This window comes from Pleurodeles waltl, chromosome 6 (assembly GCF_031143425.1).
Source record: "Pleurodeles waltl isolate 20211129_DDA chromosome 6, aPleWal1.hap1.20221129, whole genome shotgun sequence".
In the NCBI taxonomy this organism is placed as follows: Eukaryota; Metazoa; Chordata; class Amphibia; order Caudata; family Salamandridae; genus Pleurodeles; species Pleurodeles waltl.
In genome coordinates, this window is record NC_090445.1 from 1604372578 (window position 1) to 1604393557 (window position 20980).

General features: G+C 42.8%; 1 protein-coding gene across 1 annotated transcript in view; it reads left to right on the forward strand.

Annotated features, from left to right (window-relative positions):
* LOC138301219 (dual specificity testis-specific protein kinase 1-like) overlaps window positions 1-20980 on the forward strand; it is a 239477-nt gene that overhangs the window by 162664 nt on the left and 55833 nt on the right. Inside the window, exon 3 of the mRNA XM_069241461.1 lies at window positions 12760-12881. Within this exon, the coding sequence (XP_069097562.1) occupies window positions 12760-12881 (122 nt within the window). The remainder of the gene's footprint in view (window positions 1-12759; window positions 12882-20980) is intronic.

Genomic DNA, 20980 nt, shown 5'->3' on the forward strand with positions numbered 1-20980 from the left:
ACACACTCACCCACAAGCAAGCACACAACATAAGTGTTTTGTTACTTACGTCAGCTACCAAAGAGGTTCATATTCCAGCTAACTGTACTCCTCTTTTCTTACACTAATAGTGAGTAATATGTTATTCACTATTACTGTAATAAAAAACTGATAGAAAGCAAGGAAGTGGGGCCCCCCAAGCAACGTCCATAAGAACGAGCTGCCCCTGTGTTCCTGGAACTGATTTGTGACCTCTGAGGCCAGGGGTCGCAGAGGCAGTCCCAGGGGTCGCAAGAGTCAAGCTGGAAGTCGCAATGACGTCCATGGTAGGGCAGGGCGCCCCTTCGACCTCTGCTTTTAAACCCAGCCTCCATCAGTGTCACCAAGAAGAATTATTTAAATGGAATTTGTGTTCTTTTTGGTGTTTGACACACTTCTTAAAACAGTGAGTCATTTCTGAAGATGTGGAGGTCTAAGGCACCTTGCCAGAGGTTGACAAAGAAGTGAAATTGAAATGATGCTCGTTTTACCAGGAAAGACAGCGTGGCTAAGGAGGCGGCAAGTTTGTATAATTATATTTTGACAAATTGATCACAAAACATTTAGCACACCGGTGTTTGGCTGATTATTATATAGGTCTGTGGCCACTGTGTCGCCATGCGTGCACTAGCATGGAGTGCATCAATAAAAGGAAAAAGTAGCGCCCCACAATGTAAGCAGTGGAAGGACACTCGCAAAGGAAATAGTATTTGGCCGTGCTTCAGCGGAGGGACACAATCACAGGACTAAATTCTGAAATTCCGACTCCTATCCAAAACTTGGCTACAAAGACATCAACGTTATAAGTTATGTGATAATTATCACACTGGTGCAGTTTTCCCCTGACAAATTCCAGCAGGTGAAACATGCCGACATTTATTGGGGGATAAGACCCAGTAAAAAGGCAAAACATGCGGAATTTGCTGTTTTTACAAATAAATCCTGCATGTTTGCCTCTTTTTCCTGTTGATAACTCGGAATAACAAGGTATATTTAACGTTTAAGAGGTGTAGACATTCTGTTTAAAACAACTAAAAATGACAGAGAAAAACATACTATTAGCATTTTTAAATTCGTCAATCTTTCTGAGTACCTTCTCTCCAAGTTAGAAATTATTTGTATCTCTTCCTTTTGTTGAATAGGTGGGCGGAATGACAGAGCTGGCTCTTTAGTTTTCCATGCATTCCATTGTTATAAAGGTTATTTGTCAAACCCCTTAATTGAAAATCATATCTCCAGAATAGAGTTCTTTTCATACCATGTTAAATTACCTTCCTTGACTATACAGGGAGTGCAGAATTATTAGGCAAGTTGTATTTTTGAGGATTAATTTTATTATTGAACAACAACCATGTTCTCAATGAACCCAAAAAACTCATTAATATCAAAGCTGAATATATTTGGAAGTAGTTTTTAGTTTGTTTTTAGTTTTAGCTATGTTAGGGGGATATCTGTGTGTGCAGGTGACTATTACTGCAACTTAACAAAAAAAAATATATACCCATTTCAATTATTTATTATTACCAGTGAAACCAATATAACATCTCAACATTCACAAATATACATTTCTGACATTCAAAAACAAAACAAAAACAAATCAGTGACCAATATAGCCACCTTTCTTTGCAAGGACACTCAAAAGCCTGCCATCCATGGATTCTGTCAGTGTTTTGATCTGTTCACCATCAACATTGCGTGCAGCAGCAACCACAGCCTCCCAGACACTGTTCAGAGAGGTGTACTGTTTTCCCTCCTTGTAAATCTCACATTTGATGATGGACCACAGGTTCTCAATGGGGTTCAGATCAGGTGAACAAGGAGGCCATGTCATTAGATTTCCTTCTTTTATACCCTTTCTTGCCAGCCACGCTGTGGAGTACTTGGACGCGTGTGATGGAGCATTGTCCTGCATGAAAATCATGTTTTTCTTGAAGGATGCAGACTTCTTCCTGTACCACTGCTTGAAGAAGGTGTCTTCCAGGAACTGGCAGTAGGACTGGGAGTTGAGCTTGACTCCATCCTCAACCCGAAAAGGCCCCACAAGCTCATCTTTGATGATACCAGCCCAAACCAGTACTCCACCTCCACCTTGCTGGCGTCTGAGTCGGACTGGAGCTCTCTGCCCTTTACCAATCCAGCCACGGGCCCATCCATCTGGCCCATCAAGACTCACTCTCATTTCATCAGTCCATAAAACCTTAGAAAAATCAGTCTTGAGATATTTCTTGGCCCAGTCTTGACGTTTCAGCTTGTGTGTCTTGTTCAGTGGTGGTCGTCTTTCAGCCTTTCTTACCTTGGCCATGTCTCTGAGTATTGCACACCTTGTGCTTTTGGGCACTCCAGTGATGTTGCAGCTCTGAAATATGGCCAAACTGGTGGCAAGTGGCATCGTGGCAGCTGCACGCTTGACTTTTCTCAGTTCATGGGCAGTTATTTTGCGCCTTGGTTTTTCCACACGCTTCTTGCGACCCTGTTGACTATTTTGAATGAAACGCTTGATTGTTCGATGATCACGCTTCAGAAGCTTTGCAATTTTAAGAGTGCTGCATCCCTCTGCAAGATATCTCACTATTTTTGACTTTTCTGAGCCTGTCAAGTCCTTCTTTTGACCCATTTTGCCAAAGGAAAGGAAGTTGCCTAATAATTATGCACACCTGATATAGGGTGTTGATGTCATTAGACCACACCCCTTCTCATTACAGAGATGCACATCACCTAATATGCTTAATTGGTAGTAGGCTTTCGAGCCTATACAGCTTGGAGTAAGACAACATGCATAAAGAGGATGATGTGGTCAAAATACTCATTTGCCTAATAATTCTGCACTCCCTGTATGAATGTGCACCAAATGTGCGTAGGAGTCATTTACAACAACCCTGAACGCAGATGCCGGATGAGCGTGTTCCATCAGTCCCTAATCATCAGTGCTATTCTCTCATCGTCTGCATCCTTCTGGCCCTTCCAATGATCAGTATTATCTCATCACGGAGCAAGCAATCAGTTAACCTTCCGTTTCACTTGAGAAGCCCAAGGATTGTCACTGGAGAGAACCAGGAAGGAGCAATCCCCATCACTCGTGTCTCATTGACGCGTAGAACTGAGCCCTCGATGTCACCTGGATGTGTCAGGTGTGATGTTTTCTAGCTCGACACAGTTAACGTGCCTACTTCTATTACACAACGCATGACCTCTTACATCCCCAGTAGTATAGAGGAGACCTTTGCATGCGCAGGTTCATTGTGCCCTTTCATAAACCCTTGTGTGCCTTTTTCCCCATCATTTAGCCTTTCTGGTCTCCCTGTCTGGATTCATGAAGCCACCCCACCATCTCCGCCCCCCATGCATAAATTGTGCTTATTGTTTCCTGTGCTTATCACCGGCACTTATTTTTGAGGGCCGGCGTTTATTCTTCTACCTCAAGCATTTGCTGCGAGCAAAAGACACATATGAGAAAAAAGACGGAGGAAGAGAAATACGAAAAAAGCGTCACAAAGGTAGAAAAGCAGAAAGCTGCAAGAGTGAGCTGAAGGGGCAGGGAGTGGCTGTAAATGGATTGAAGAGGCCCCAGATGGCTTCAGGATTATGCTGCCTCAGTATTCCGTGCTCGCACATTTAAATGCAGCAGCCGCGTGTTTAAGAGGAGGGCTTTGGGCATCGGCACGTTTTTATTTACAAAATAATCACTGGCCCCGCTATTTCTCTCCTGGTGCCCATTCTCCTGATTCACAGCCTTACCCACTGAGAGCCCCGACCCTGGCGTACCCTCTATACCCACTCTGCCACTTTCCCAGCCCTTCCCCTTTTCCCCACCTGGCTGCCTTTATCCAAGATATCACCCTGGGCGGCTCTGATATTGCACTGCCAGACTGCCTGCTTTGAACTGTGGCGCAGTAGCAGTCAGGGTAAAGTTGAGACAGTACTGATGGCACACTCCGATTTTAAGGAGTCTGCATGTCCACGTTCACTTATAACAACCGTGACGTTCAGGCAGATGGCTGATCACCGACTGCTCACTTCACCTCTTGTGGAATCTGTGACAAGCACGGGCAAATACAATGGAACTGTTGTTTTTATTAGGCGCTATGTTTATTAATAGTTAGGCGATTTTGTGTATTTTTTTGTTTTTGCTGTTATATATTGCATGGCCGTAGGGCATAAGAGCTAAGTGCATGAGCACCAACTACATTACACATTTTTTACAACAGGAGATCAAGTCATTGACCCAGAATCCGGCGATTGAGCCAAGGGTGGGACTGGAAGCTGACCCCCCAGTTCCAAGGTCGAACACTGGCAGTTAGGCTACATCTCCTCCACCAGCTTTTCTTAGAAAGTAAGGGCCAGATGTAGCAAAGGTTTTTACCTATTCTGTGTCTATGGGAAAAAGTGTTCCTACATATGGCCCTGAATCACTTGTATGTTAGGAGAATGACTCAGAAATTGAAGCTTGGATTTTTAGTGGTGAATTTAAAAAGGGAAATGCTGCAAAATATGAAGCAGGTTAGTTAGACAGTTTAGAGAAGCTAGCACTATTTTTGTTGCAGCTTTAAGAAAGTATATGCGGACACTTCCTTACTTTGTGAACAAAAAAGGCATGACAGCAAAGTAAAACAAATCAACTTGTGAGAGCAATTTGCGACTAGCACAGTATCTTAATGACAGTCTATGGCATACAAACAGCAAGACCTTCCTAAACAAAAATAGCAATAAATTAGCAATTCAAATTAGTTGCTCATCACAATTAATACATCAGACCCCAGCCTCTTTCTTACACGCTACCCATCATGTTACATTTTCACTCTGACTGCTTGAAACCACAGTAACAAAATCTAATGGCAACAAAAACGGGACAATGTGACCATCTATGAAAATGCCTTGACATTGGTAAACAATTTAGCCAAACAATTGCATAGTATAAACATACTTGGAATCCGATGGCTGAATGGGCTGACCCTATACCTCTTCCTAGTGCACCACACTGTCTGTTAGTTCTTGAAGAACTAACATACAATGTTAAGTGTGTGTATATATATATATATATATATATATATGTGTGTGTGTGTGTATATATATATATATATATATATATATATATATATATATATATATATACACATTCTCTTCTCCTAGTCATATAAAATCTCTAACCCCACCATCTCATAAGGAAAAACAAAGTGAAGAGCTAAGTCCATTGAATTATAGAAGCATAACTAACCCGCATCTTTTCAACCTCCAAAATGGTTGTGTTATACATAAAACCAGTCATTCTCTGTTATGTACTCCAATAGGCATTGCAAGATAAGTGTGAAGCGTCCCCTATATTTCACCCTAATACACCAATTCGGTGTTGTATTATCTTTGCCCACCAGATCATGTCCCTCCTCCATCTACCTGCTCATCTACAACCGACTGCTTACTAAATGGATACTTCAGGGACTCGTTATTTAGTCATAATCTAGGGTGGTATTCGATTGGTAACTGTGTGTTTCTTTATTAATGTCCTCTAGACTTTCTGGAATTGTGACATTTTGTCATTTACTTTATAGACTATTCTCTCATAGGATGCCATTTTATACATTTCCTCTCACCAGTCCCTGTATATTGTCAATGAGGTAAATTTCCAGTGGCGTGTAGCATCCCTACTTTAGCGACTGCCAGTGCTGTGGCCACCAGTCACTGAGTGTGGTGTGGTAATATTTACCAGTTTTATATTGCCATTGAGTTCCGAAGTCATTGTTATCCATAGGAATGTCCAACATCTGGTTTCCCACATTTCCAGTAATTCGATTTGGGAGTAATTTTTGCATAAAGCAATCTCGGCAGGGACTAATGTCAGTGATGAGGAATTTTAAAGTAGTTTAATTGTAGCCTTGCTTCCTTCAAGATTTTTGCAAGTTGGTCCATCTGCACTTTCAATTCTCTACCTGCAAATTCAGTGATCAGTTGATTTTCATGCTACCTACATAGACAGTTGAGTGTTTTTATCAGAAAAAATGTTTCGTATTAGGACCGAATATAAACCAGACACAGTTCCTCTAAATTCTTTCCACATCAACAAAAGCTGAAGTTTGGGGGATTTTGGTGGAGTGAATTGAACTTCTTGCAGGAATGACTTAATACAGTAGGAGAATTGCAGATACCTCAAGTTTTGGGACTGCGACTGTCCAAACTCTTTTTGCCTTCTGAAATAAGACCCGCCAAGGCCTGCATCCCTTTCTGCCTCCACAGCAACCAGTCAATCTCTTTCCCATCAATTAGTAGTCCCCTATTTTGCCATATAGGTGCCTTCCAATGTAACTATGGGGACACTGCATTCAACTTATGTACCCTTTACCAAGTGTACCGAGAGGAATGCATTATTAGATTTTTCTTGCGTTGATCAGTATAGGCCACCATCAAGTCTCCCATTGAATTCAAGATATGGTTTTCTATATGGACCACATCGGGGTTTCTCTGTAAGGTTTCACTATCTACATGGCATACACTAATTGGCGAGTTATCCAATAAGATTCCATGTGTGGGAGACTTATTCCTCAGCTCTTGTATCAATCAGCTTGTAGTTTTGAACTCTTCAACATGGACCTACAACCCTTGATATGAAAATGTTTATTTCTTTTTCAATTATCTTCATTAACTCTCATGGTGATTTCAGTGACAGTAGGCTAAGCATATAATTGAACCTGGGGTGATATTCACTTTTCTAATTTATTCTTTGCCCCACAAGGATGGTTGTAATTTAGACCTTTTGAAGAATCCAGTTTTTGTGTTATCGATCAATGTTGGTAGGTTCTTTCGAGTCCCCTATTAATATGCATACCTAGGTATTTCAAATTTGAATGGATCCACCTAAAAGGCCACCTTTTGAGTACAAATTGCCAATGGTAATGCTTCACCAATGCTAGACCAGTTCTTCTTATAGTTGAAGAACATTGCAAACTAAGGATATCCCAGCTGTAATAGATCCTGCCAGAGCAGAGAGAGTCACTACAATATCAGCTGCATAACAGAATGGTTTTTGTTGACCAATCCCTCTGTCTCTCGTCGTGTCGGTCCTCTTATTTTCTTGTTCTTGCGTATAGCAATGGCAAAATGAGTCTAGGCTGGGGTGGTGGGGTACTTGGGTATATAATTATAGCTTAATTCTTTGTGCAGTCCTTTATTGTGGGGTTTCATACACATAACAGCTATATCTCCCTGTTTCCTGTGCCTATAGGACTGTATGTGGAGTTAGTGTAAATGCCATTATCCCTTCAGTAAAAGTGGTATGGAAGCTGTGGACAAATCCCTGATGTAAATTTGATCTATTTCTTCCAGGGTCTCTCTGATTATCATCCAAAGTAGGGGCATGTCTGATTCTCCGTAAGTGGAGTTTATGTCAAAAAGTGGAGGGTGGGAGGTATATAGGGAAAAAGTAAGAGGCCTGAAATACCAAAGCCTCCACAGGCCCCGGCCGAACTCTGCAGTTATGTCCCCCATTAGATTACCCCCAAATTGTGCAGCAAGGCTGCATCCCATCCTCTCCCTTTCCCCCAACTATGAGACAGTTTCACATGTAGTTTACTCTCTGGTAGGCTTTATCCAGTAGATATTTCTACACATGCTGCAATTTATTGCCAGCCATATGTGGAGTTCGTCTCTGGCACTTTTGATTAGTTGGCTTTAGGTGGGGCACCTCTTGGTTCCCTTATCCTCTTTGAGTAATCCCCCTGGGTTTATTTCTAGGTATGTTTTGATTCATAGGCCTTTCATCAGTCATCTGCCCAGGCTTGCATCAATCTTTCCAGTCTCGCTGTTTCCTCACTATCTCATTCTGTTAAACTACACCCTCCTTAAGGAACAGTTGTTTGCAGCATAGAGTCAGGCTTGGAGATTATCATGTCAACTGCATTAAAGACCGGTCAAGCAGACCATATCTGATTTCATATTTACATAGCCATGTGCTAAGGAAAATACATTTCCTCATTTTAGCGTAGGGATCTTGCGAGTAGTCTGCCGAGATGATGATCTGCTAGTTTCTAAAAGTGTAGGAGCCATGTTTCTTCAACTCTTCAGTGATTTGTTGTATATGTTGGTGAATCAGAAAGCAGTCCAAGATCTGTCATGAATTAGAAGGGTTGTCTTTGTGCATTGACTTCATTCACCATGTGCCCTCACTGGGACTTCAGCAGGAGTGCAAAGGTGATTTTCCAGAGGTTTGTCAGGAAATCCCCTCAAAAGACCTCTGTCTTCCTTTTAAAGGTTTTTTGGGGACTCCAGGAATTACGTACCTTGTTCCTTCCACTTTTGCCTTCCAGATCTATAATTCTCTTGTGCATGACCCGCATTTATGGTCTCCATTCAGAGAGTTTGTCAAGTCTCTTTTTCGCTTCTGCTAGTCTTGCTTTAGATGTCACCAATCTGTGTTGAAGTGCTATCACCTCAGTATTCAATGATTGTACTTCTTGTGTTATCTGATTTACTGCCCTGTCAACGTATCTGAGGAACTGGAAGATGTCGCTGTCTCAATAGAAGGACATCAATTATGGCTGTGGGCAGTGGAAGCATATCTCTCTTAACCTTACAGTCTTGTTCGCCTTTTGAGGTCTTGGTGATGGCCTCTGAGTGTAGAAGTTGCCTGATGTGTTTAGCCACGGTCATTGACCCTTCAGTTTAATATGTTTTCCTTTTTCACATATGTTACCTCCACTCTTTATACCAATGACATAGTGGTTTATTGATGTTTGCCTTATTAATGCTACACAAGGAGATATAGAGCTGGAGCACTTTGGGATAAATATATGTCTTCTGGAGATATTCATGAAAATAGCACTGGGAGGTTATGTAATAGGCATCCAGTCATTGGAAAATGTGTTTTATCAAGTCTCCTATCAATAGGCCTACGGAAGGAGGTTCTATAGTGACATTCTCCATTAGTTCAGTAACGGTGGAGCGAGCTTTATACCATTATCGTGGGTTCTCTGCAGTCAATGCTCTGACGCCTTTCATACTATGTGGCCACTGTGTCCAGTCCTTTTCATATTGCCACAGAGGCTACCAAGTTGTACTCCCATTCCACTGACCTCTGTATTTACTTTGCTGCCCCTATCAAATTGTTCCCTATTGCTCTGGATATCATCTGCAAACCTCTTTGTTCCCAGACACCTCTTCACTCATGCTGTTGCCCTCAACTATCTGGTGTTCTCAATTCAGTTGTCATTGGCAGTACCCTGCCTCTGCTCATTTCTTGAAGCTCAGTCTGACACCTGTCAGTGTTTAAAACAGCAAGTTTTTTTTGGGGGGGAGCTGGTTCTTCATTCTTAGTCACCTGCAGAAGATGTGTATTATGTCTCGGAATGGGTCAGTGTGCACGCAGTCTGCAATGATTGGGATCCTCAATACTGTAGACATTACCATTTTAAGTCTCTCACAAATCAATATTGGGGTGTTCAGAAGGTTGACAACAATATTTGATGGCCAGTTCAAGTAGTTGCTATATGAGGCAGAGTCCTGCTTTTGTCCAGTAGCTCTGTTAAAGTGCGTCCTTGCTCCTCGGTACCCGGCTCCACCCCTTCTGTGCTATTTTGAAGAATTGATGGCAAGACATCTGAAGCAAGACAAAAAACTAAGTCAACTACAAAGGCCTCTGCTATACCACATACGCTCTGTTTCTATAAGCTCAGAACATAGACTAGAGCATGGCCTATTTACAAACCCACTGTATACAGAGGAACCATTTAGTATGGCATACTTGATTCAGTGGGTACAATGAATTCGGAAACAGGAGTTGAGTGCAGACCTTCGCACTGTCTGAGACCCAATCCTCCACAGGAATACTGTGCCAGGAATAATTGCCCTGCAGCACAGAATGAGACAAAACCTACTGGGAATACCCTTTCCCTGCACAGGAGTGGCTGATCACAGGCCTAGAGTTTTGAGCAGAATATACCAGTTTCCTTGTTAACATACTAGATAAACCCAGATAGATGATACGTGGTTCCTTCAGGGTGCTGCAGCTCCAGTATTAGACCATGTGTCAAAATGTTACCTCAACTAAAATGCATTTTCTATTTTTGAAAGTTTATAGATTTTCAAATTGGAGACTTCCACAATCAAGATATTGAAATTCTTTTTAGCCTAATTGGACCACCTGTGCATTAGTTTTTGTGGAAAAAAACACACTGACAGAATTTTCCTCTAACCACAAAAGGACTGTGAGCTAGACAAGGCTGCTTTACCTCATCCAAGATTTATAAAAACCTGTCCAGATGTTTTTGCTATAGTGCACCAGTTTTACATCAACACCTTGCAGCTCTTAAAAAGGCTTCAGGTGCAATTTAGTGTGGGTGATTCAAACTTAGGAACATTTTGTGTAGTTTTATCAACTGCACAAACATGGCTAAATGTTAAGAAAATGCATTTGCTAAAGGTAGTATACTGTAAATATAACATTGTTCTTACTACAGAGCATAGCCCTATTAACAAATGCAAATTAACACATGCCAATTAACTCACATGTAAATGTACTCTTGCTCTTTGTATTAACGTTACTACTTCTAGCTGTTCACCGTTTCAGAATGTAAAGTTTAGACTTGAATGTCCCCATCCCTTGATACCAGGGGAAAGATCACAATTTACAAATGTAAAGTTACTGCTAATAAAATTTTACACGTAAGAAGATGTCTCTGGCACAACTGTTGAGATCTCCCTATGGTAAAGTAAAGGAAAAAGTATAAATGTTTCATAAACTTAAAAAATGTACAAGTATTTTAAAGTTAAATGTCAATGGAAAATAATTGATATGCTTGCTTTAACCTAGAATAAATACAAAAAGTTACAGCACCATTATTTTTAAAGTGTATTAAACATTAGTATAAGTATTTTAATTATTACACAATTGTGAGTAAAATGATTTTACTAAAAAATTATGCTAAATTTATTTTAACTACAATTTCAGCTATCTGGTGCTCTCTCTTAGTTGTCATTCCGTGGTACCACACCTCCGCTCAGTTCTCGCACATCGCAATTTAAGTGAAAAAAAAAAGTTAAAGCATTATTATTTTAAAAGTGTATTAAACATTATTAATGTATAATTGGTTACAGAATTAGTTTAAAAAAACACCTACAGTTAAATGTTTATTTTTATCGAATGTGTATTATAATACTAAATTAATTTTGATTAATTTAAATAGTTTTTTCAATTTTTTTTTATTTTTTCATGTTTAACCAGTTAATTAAAAAAAAATATAATAACATTTTTATATTTTACTTATGTATACTTTTTTGACATTAAATCAAACTTAAATATATTTTTTAAACATTGAAATAACTGAAATTATATTAACGTTATTTTTTATGGAGTACATTTATGACTTATAGTAACTTTAGAAGTACAGTATATCAATGGGCTAACTCTTTTGGGGCTGGGTGATTATTCCGATTGAACCCACCCTGAACCACGCCTTACAGCTCTTTAAACCCCTCCTATTTTGTAGTCCACATTTTTCCGGCACTCTCCCCTGCCCCTCCCACATTTACTACAATCATGTTGATGTACTTGTGCAGAGATGTCAACAGTGGCAGAAATCTCCCCATTGAAAAGATAGGAGAGTCAGTGTCCGCATCCAGGTTAGTGAGTAGCATTTTGTAGTACATTAATAGTGCTACTAAATGTACTGCAAAGTGCAGCTTGTGAACAAGGCGCTACATATTTTGGAGCACAATTCTCTCTATAATGCATAGGCTTTGGCCTGATGGCTATGGTGAAGACTTATTCACGTTATTTCAGGATTTCATAGGAGTAAGTTTTGTTTAAAACATTGTGCCAGTTTTTTTTTTTTAAAGAATTGCCATTAAAGTCTGTTTCATTAATTTGTAAAAACAAATAGTTAAATGGAAAATAAGTATTCATAACTTGAAACTTTTAACTGTGCACAGTTTAAAAATGTTGTCTATTATATTGTTTGTTTTGTACAAACTATCCTTCTATCTTGAGCTACGCATTAATGAATACATGTTCTACAATTTCATATTGGTCATTATCGTTGCACCATAACACATTTAACAGAGAACAAAAGTGGTACAAAGTTAGTCCCTTACTTTCCTCTCTTCTGGTCGTCCTGCCCCTGAGAGATTTTCAGTGCCTTTAGCGTCCATGAAGTACTATACAAACAGTTAACATAACAAAGCTTGCTGTTCCTACAATGTCATATGGCACAGAACATCAGAAAATCTAATTGACTATCCGTACACACCATGACTTGCTCAGGATATAACAGAACATGTGCAAGGTGGTGTCATGGCACTATCTATAAAGGCTCCCATGTGCATTGCATTATTTAAAGCATGACCAAGCCTCTGTTTGTGTACCAGCCATACACCTCGGCATGCAGGGAGAATAGATATTATAAGGTCATTTGTTATAGGTCATGCACAAACTACCTTCAGTCTAGAAATTTAGAGTCCCCTGTTGAGACTGTGAGCACACACATGATAACACACATATGCATGCACACACACACACCCTCTTTCACCATACTGTTTAATGTTGAAGTTAAGATATTACAACTGCAAGGCTGCATTATGGAGCAATAAACAATCAATAAAGTCACAAATGCAGTTCTAACACACCTTTTATAATCAATTCCACATCGCAGTACATGACACAGCATGTTCAGGGCGAAATAAGTTTGCTTTTTGCATTTATTTTGTGTGTAAGATTGCATCTACATAGTTTCTAATAGAAGAATAATGGCATCTCTCCTATAGGTGACTAACAGTTCAACCTCCAAACCAATGGTAGTGAAAATTTACAAGAATGATGTGGATCAAGAGGTGATTGTGCGGGAGATCACCCTGCTGCAGAAACTGTCGCACCCCAACATCGTCAGGTGAGCTTCCAACTGATAGACCGACAGTGGAGCGGAGCCCTGGTTCTGCCTTATGCTCACCTGTACTCAGGGTACAAGGGGAAACAAGCTCGGGCAGGTTTCAGCATCAATTTCTCCTTGATTAAGATTACTGATATTTCATTTAGTGGACTTTTTCCAAAAGATAACCCCCATTTCATTATTTTGAGACATTTTGAATCAAATTAGACAATTATGAAAATCAATCAATCAGATATTTGTTAAGCGCACTACTCACCCAGAGGGTCTCAAGGCGCTGGGGGGTGCTACTGTTGGAAGAGCCAGGTCTTGAGGCGCTTCCTAAAGGTAAGGATGTCCTGGGTCGTACATAGGTTGACGGGGAGGGAGTTCCAGGTTTTGGCGGCATGGTGGGAAGAAGGATCTGCCACCGGTTGTGGTGCGGTGAATGCGGGGGACGGATGCAAAGGCAATGGATGGCGGAGCAGAGCTAGCGTGTCGGGCGTGGAAGTGGAGGCGCTCATTGAGGTAGGCTGGTCGGTCATCGTGGAGAGCTTTGTGGGCGTGGATTAGGAGTTTAAAGACGATCCTTTTGTTGACGGGTAGCTAGTGGAGGTCTTTGAGGTGGGCTGAGATGTGTTTGTGGCGAGGGAAGCCTCGCCGGGGGGGCGTATGCACATATAAAATTTATTGTGATCCATGAAGAGTCCCCGTGGCCACTACGAATCTGCCCTGTGGGTCGGCCTGCGTGGCTGTGATCACCACAGGCAGGGAGCGGTGAAGTAAACTGGCTACCCCCCTAGAGCCCCTAGAGAAGCCCGCGTGGTATACTCTGTCGTATCCTCCTCGTGCAAGCATGGGGGACCTAGACCCAAGGAGGTGAGTTTCCTGGAAGAGGACTACTGAGGGGGAATATCTGCGGAGAGTGTTAAATACTGCTGACCTCTTAATCTTATCCAACAGGCCATTTACGTTCCAGGAGAGGACCTGAGTTAATGAGTGCCAGGCATGAGTTGCATAGGTGTTACATAGGGCTGAGTGTCAGGCTGTGGACCCAGATACGACCGTTTCAAACGTAACAGTGAAATATTAAAGAAACTAACCAACTTATTACTTTCTAGGCTAACTTCAAACGCCCATCCCACCAACCACCCCCCTCCCCATACTCCCACCCCGGAAGCATCTGTCGCCCAAGTACCAACCAAAACCAGACAGCCAGCGGGACTGTCCTTGGGGTGGAGTGGTGGACCCCTCCATATAGTCGGATCAATTACAATTAGTGGTCACATGCCAAGTTCCGGGCGCCATATAGTAGGGAGGTTTGACGCCTTCTGTGGTGACCCATGTAAGGTTTGCATAAGTGAGTCGGACATCTCAGGTCCTTTGGGCTCCCATCAGCGGGTACCAAGTATATCATATTAACTGAGGGCCGGGGACTGGCTCAAGCAGTTGTCATCTGTCGTTTGGCTTGAGGTCTGAGGTCCAGAAGGGTCCGCGGGTTTCCTCTCTGTTTGTGAGCCAGAGTCTCGGATTGCCTCATTACTTGCCGGAGTGTTTGTGTCCTTTGGTCTCCTTCTCCGGGATCTGGTGCTCCTCCGGGGGCCCCCCGGGATGGGGGGTCCGACACGAGGGGCCCTCTCCGTGTGTCCCAAGGGCCCCCCTCGGGCTCCGACGCCCTCCTCCGTTAGTCAGTCCCAGCCTTTTCGGTGTTTCAAAAAAATTTGCTCGCCCGGCCAATAGGACCTTGAGACGCACGGGGAAGAGGAGCATGTATGAAAGTTGCATTGCTCTAAGTTTCTGTTTAACGTGTTCGTACGACCGGTGGCGGATCTGGACCTCACGGGTGTAGTCTGGGAAAATTAAGATTTTATGGTTATCCCATTGGAGGTCTTCGATCTCCTAGCCTCTTTAAGGATATTGTCTCTATCTTTAAAGTTAAAGAAGCGCGCAATCATCAGGCGTTTTGGGCCGCCTGGTGGGGGGCGTGGGGCCAATGCCCTGTGGGCTCTTTCGATCGCAAACCAGGGCGAAAGGGACTGGTCCGGCATCCAGGTTTTGATCCACATCTCTAGAAACTCAGAGGCCCCGCCATCCTTTATGCCCTCCGGGAATACGATGAAGCGCAGGTTATTACGTCTTGACCGGTTTTCTGCATCTTCTGCACGACGGTGCAGCTCGCCGGTTCGAGTCTGCAGCTGGGCCACTTTACTTCTGAGGTCGGCTAGATCATTTTCAGTTTGGGAGACTCTAGTTTCAACCTCGGTGATTCGGTTCACCGCGTTTCTGAGGTCCTGCCGAACAAGACCCATGTCTTCTCGTACTTCCCCGATCTTAGTCTCTACAGCAGACTGTGATGATTGAATGGCTTGAAGGATGGCATTCACTCCGTCTGGTGCAGGGCCTCCGCTAGCTGTGTCTCCCTCTCCTCGCTGGCCCGCCGGCGTTGTGAACTGGTCAATCTTTTGCTGAGAGGGTGGGGGTTGTTTGTTCGCCTTGTCTCTCCCCATCACGATATCGGAGACGGGAGTCAAATAACTCGCTTCTTGCAGTCTTTCAGATCAAGTCTAGGTCCCTTGCACGTTTGTTGTTACCATGGATACAAAGAGGGCACGGGGAGAGGCACACAGGCCCCAGTTCTGGTCCTCTCCACCCCTGGGATCCGGTGACTCAACGATGAGTCCAGCTCTGCCACGGCCCAGCTGCTAACTGTGTTGCACTATCATCGCCATGGGGTAATTCACGGCTGCCGCCCTCCGTCAGGTCAGATCGCGTTTATTTATTTTTATTTTTTCCCGGGCGTGGCCGTGGTCTACGGCGGGCCCGCTCAGGTCAAGGACTCCTAGAGGGTGGATCCAAGCCTCTCCTTTCAATTGTTAGGTTTTAAATGTTGAGGGGGGTCGGACTTCTTCCCTTCCTAACTCCCTTCCCCTCCCCCTCCTTGTCCTTAAGTCGCGCCGGTACCTTCAACGGCCCTGGTGCTGATTGCGCTGCATTGTCGATGCCTCCGTCAGGTCAGATCGTGGTTAGTTCCCCGGTGTGGCCGCGGTCCGCGGTGGGCCTGTTCAGATCAGGGGTTCAGAGAGGATGGATCCACGCCTCTCCTTTCAGTTGTTGGTAATTAAATGTTAAGGGGGGGTAGGACTTCTTCCTTTCCCAACACCCTTCCTCTCCCCCTCCTCGTTCTCCAGTCGCGCCGGTATCTTCAGTATGGCCTCGTCCGGCCCCGGTGGCACTCCGTGCACCTTCAGTATGCCTCTGTCGTCACTCGGCACACCGGGGGGTCCCTCGCCGCTACCGCCCATCCGCCACTCCAGCCCCGGCCAGCGGAGTCCCGCTCCGACGCAGCGCAGCCGTTCAGCTCCCTCCGGCCGGCGCCCCCGAGCCGGCGTGCAGCCGCGGCTTCGTTCACTCGGCGTCCTATCCCCCTGGGTGTAGAAGCGCCGCTCCCACAGGCTGCGAGGTCTGCGTATGGAGCGCGGCCTCAACCCCCTCCAGGGTTCTCTCCTTACCCCGTCACACTTCCGGTCCAGCGCGGCCGCGCTAGGAGGGACCGCCGGTCCGGCATCGGCTCAGCCGCGGGAGCCAGCCCCGGTCGCCATTTTTTTTTCAGGGACCGGACGGGCGCAGCACAGGAACGGGGGCCGCTTTCCTTAATTGCTCACCGCCACAGACTCCCCGGGGTGCAAGGGTCACAAGGACTGCTGGGGCGACGTCCTCTGCTCGGTCAGACCATGCTAACTACGGGCGGATGACGGAGGGGTCCAGAGCACTCTGAGTGCGACCGCCATCTTGACGCCCTTGAGACCCTTTTTAAAATTATTTTTGATGAGATAGTTTCACAAGAAAGGCCACACAAAAAAGTCGGCAATAAAAGGATAGTCTGATTTTGCAAAGATAGGAAAATGAACTTAAAAAAATAAAAATAAATCTCTGTAGACCATGTTTATGCTGTTTAGGACAGGGATGCTCAAGGTAGGGAACCTGGGTAGCTTGAAGCCCTCCTGATTTTTACCTGTGGCCTGGTAGTGAACAGCAGCACAGCTGTTTACTTGTCTGAGCACTAACATTCAGAAATATGTTAAACAAACGAGCATGCATTTATTTACACATTACCTGAAGAAAAGTAAAAGCAAACAGCATGTCCTGCACAGCTTATCTTTAGGAGCAAATTTATTTTCAAAGCCATCTTGCAACAAAAATGCCAAAGTATGATAACATCTCTTCAAACTTTAAAAAGTCTGTTTCATTTATATACAGAAGCCTTTCACCTTAATATGTCACATTATATCACTGCATTGAAAGAGATTTATTAAAAGTGATAGTTTTAAAACATGAACTTAAAAATAAACATGCCTTCACCCACCCTTAAAGCTATGCCATTAGTGAGTCACGAGGCATGTCTTTTGCCATGTTCACCCTCCGAGTGACATAGGTTGTTATTATACATTGAACAAACTTATAGTTTATTAAATCAAACACAAAAGGTTTTGTAGAGTGCACATCCTGAGCTCTTGTATTTCAAGGTCCTCTTGGTTGTGTTAATGAAGGAAAAGGAGGCAAGTGAAAAAAAACAATTCACTGGGATCCCATAGTTTGGTTGATTGGGGAACCTTGGATTGACCCCAAGTTTTCTGGCTTCACATTGTGCAGCTCAGTCAGTAGATGATTGTCTCTTTCCTTGCCTTTTTCCATCAAAAGCGAATGCTTTATCTTTAATTCTTAGCACGTGAGATTAGAGCCACAAAAGACTCCGATCATTTTGTGCTCAAGGATACAAGAGACCCTCAAGTTGAAGTTGAGCCATAGCCTGGCATCCATCACATAATGTCACTTAATGAGACAAAGGCAGGGGAAGCAAATGAGTTGACCATCATCAAACAACTTGATGATGTGGGAGTGCCACCACCAAAGTGCAGGACTCCTTGTTCCAAAATTCATACCTTTCTCACGACACCATATTTTAGTGATTGGACTATGAGACTCAATGTTCTCTCCTTACTCAAATTATTGTTGGGTTACAGGCGTGTTTTCTTATCACATACTTACTGCTAGTGTTTAGTTCAGCTAAGTTTTTTTCTTATCTCCTTTTAAAAAGAAGGAAGTAAACAAATATGTTCAGAAATTGGTTACTCAAAAGTACAGTAAAAGAGATTTGTAAAAAAAAAAAAAAGGTTCCATAGTTTCCATCTTGCTTGCTCCACGACAACTGAGGTTGTGGGTGGTTCCGATGGTGATGGTGAGACTGAGGGACTACTCTCACCAAAAAAATACCACTGTGCTGTGGAGTCTGCTCAGATTTTAAATGAAAAGTTCACATATAGCAAATTTTTGCAGAGTGGTAAATCTGGGATTAAATGTCAAATCTCCTAGTGCCATAGCTAAAACTTCCCCACTGTCCATATCTAGCAGTGGAGGGTGGGTGTTTGTGTCTGCCCACCTCAGTGAATTTCACACCTTGTTGGCGGCTCTTTGACAAGGATATTTTATAGCACTTGCTGTCCTAACAGCTTGTTTCTAAGCACCAGTAATCTTTACAGATAAGAGACTGAATGATTAAGAAGACTGACAGGCGTATGATTCAGTTTTTTTTCCACTTTAATAACTCATTACTTCCTATGCACAATTGACTAGTCGAAGGTAGCGATTCAAGCAGAGAAGACTTACCCAAGGCGTGGTACAGCCACAGAGAATTAGATACCGAATAACACAGTATTGTTATTGTTAAATCTTTGACATTAGGGCTTAGTTGAGAGAGCAGAATGAAATGAAACCCTCAAAATAACTCTGACTCACTTTCTACACCATGTACATGCTTTTGTCTACCCTACACTCCCCCGCCCCTCATACTGCTGGCAACAATGCACACCTCGGTCTCACCACAGATCACTGGGAACATTTCTGCAAGTACACCTGATCTCAGAGAAAAGACACAAAAGGGGAAACAAAAAAAATGAATACTTGTGTTCCAATGCCCTGGGGGGGACTCTATCAGCATCAGTCCTCGTGTGCCACCACAAATGCACCAATGACCAAATTAGGTATCCTATACCCAGGGCACCCCACTTCCCATGAACCTACACACTAGAGTCAACTGATTCCCCATCGCCTTTGAATTTAGTGCAGAAATGTCTAGGTTGACTCAACATGAGTAAATTGATTCTTCTTCCCGCCATGCTCTAACCTGTTTTTCAGTGATGTATGTGAATTAATGGAAAAACGAAAACTGAGAAATCACATTGGAGGAAAGCCACTTTAAGGAAAGACAGTTTTAAGGAAATAGAAATAACTCAAAAAGGAAAGATTTTAAAGGGAAGATAATTTTAAGGAACAATTCAAAATTACATTAAACTTGGATGGTCTTTAAGAATAGTGATTGTATTTTGGATTCAGAAATTGCTAAAAACGTGTAATCATCCCTAAAGATTACCAGTCAAGAATGGGTAAAGTCCAGGCATAGAAAGAGATTTTTAGGTTTTAGGGATGGATGAGTTTCGAGTGGTGAGGGTTTTTTAGGTATATTGAATGGTTGCAGTGTAGAGGTGTGAGGGATATTTAGGGCTTATGGGTCAATGTAGTGCTCAGTGATGGGAGGCATGTAGGGGTATTGAAGAGATTTTGGCTTCATGGATGGATGAAGTTTAGGGCCAGCAAGCATTTTTAAGATTCAATGATCGGTAGAGGCTAAGAGGGGTGAAAGATTTTTAGGGTTCAGGATTGGGTGCAGTTTAGGGTGGTGATGGGTTTTAAGGACATTTACTAAATTTGTTGGGTGTATAAACATTAAAGTCAAAAATTGTTACTTTCTGTTTTTCCTTTTATTCCTAACATATCATAGTGCAAATATTTTCACATATACAATTAGACGATTGTCTTGAGTATTTCCATAAGGTCATGTCAAAACAAAGCAAATAACTAACTAAACATCATTGTATTCTAAAATAGCTTGATAATTTTCAGCCAATATGTGTTTCAAAGCATATTACGCTGCTTCTTCAGGGCTTCTAGAGCACAAATTATGAGCATGGATCAATAGTAGGACCATGTGAGTTATCAAACCTAATCTTCATCAATACGATCCAGAGAACATTATAAATACCAATTATAACTGGTGTTCCCCACATGTCAAATCTCTAAATACATCCCTCCATCACATTTCATCGGTTAGGTTAGAAGAGGCGTTTTAGTACTGCAGGAAGATCCCACGCTGCATGTCTGTACCAATCCAGTGGGTTTTAAGGATTCAGGGATTTGTGAAGGTTAGAAGTAGAAAGGGGATTTTTATAGTTCAGGGGTGGGTAGAGATTAGTGGTGGTGAACGATTTCAGATGTCATGGATGGAAGGTGTTTTTACAGGTTGGGAGTTTTTTTTTTTATAGTTCAGGGATGGACGGAGTTTGGGTATGGTGAGGGGTTTTAAGGCATCAGAGGTGGTGGGGTAGGCGTAGAAAGGGATTTTTAGGGTTCCGGAATGGGTCAAATTTAGAGGTAGCGAGGAGTTTAATGGTTCAGGGGTGGGTGGAGTCCGGGAATGTAGAAAGGGCTTTTAGGGTTCAGGGATGCGTAAAACCATTGTGTTTACACTTTAACAATGAGCATGCCAAAGACAATGTTGAACAAAAAGACATTCTATGAATTGGTTTCTATGAAATGGTAAATGCCATTCATTCTGAACATTTCCATTAAAGCGTTTAGATGAAATGGTTTTTCAATAATGGTATTCCATTAAAATGTTTTTCTAAGAAATCGCATACAACCCAGTTTGGTCTCCTGACCTTCAAAAAGCCCTCTTGATATTGAGACAGGAGATCTGTCATAGGGATTAACGCCCAGTCATTCTCAGACCTCAGCCCGAGACAGTGAAGCAAAAGAGAGCCCTCTTGGAATAAAAAAAAAATGAAACAACCTAAGCATTGTTGCACTGGGTTACCCTCTTAATGTCGTATATGGTCTGAGGATGGCAGTAGCGGTAATCCCAATGACATATCTCCTGCCTCACTATCAAGAGGGGTTTTACAAAGTCAGGAGACCAAACTGATGGTCCAGGACGCTCCGCAGTTATCCATTTGATGCTCAGGTAGTTGCTACCATAAAAATGGTTTGTTGCTAATGTAGAGGGATGCAAT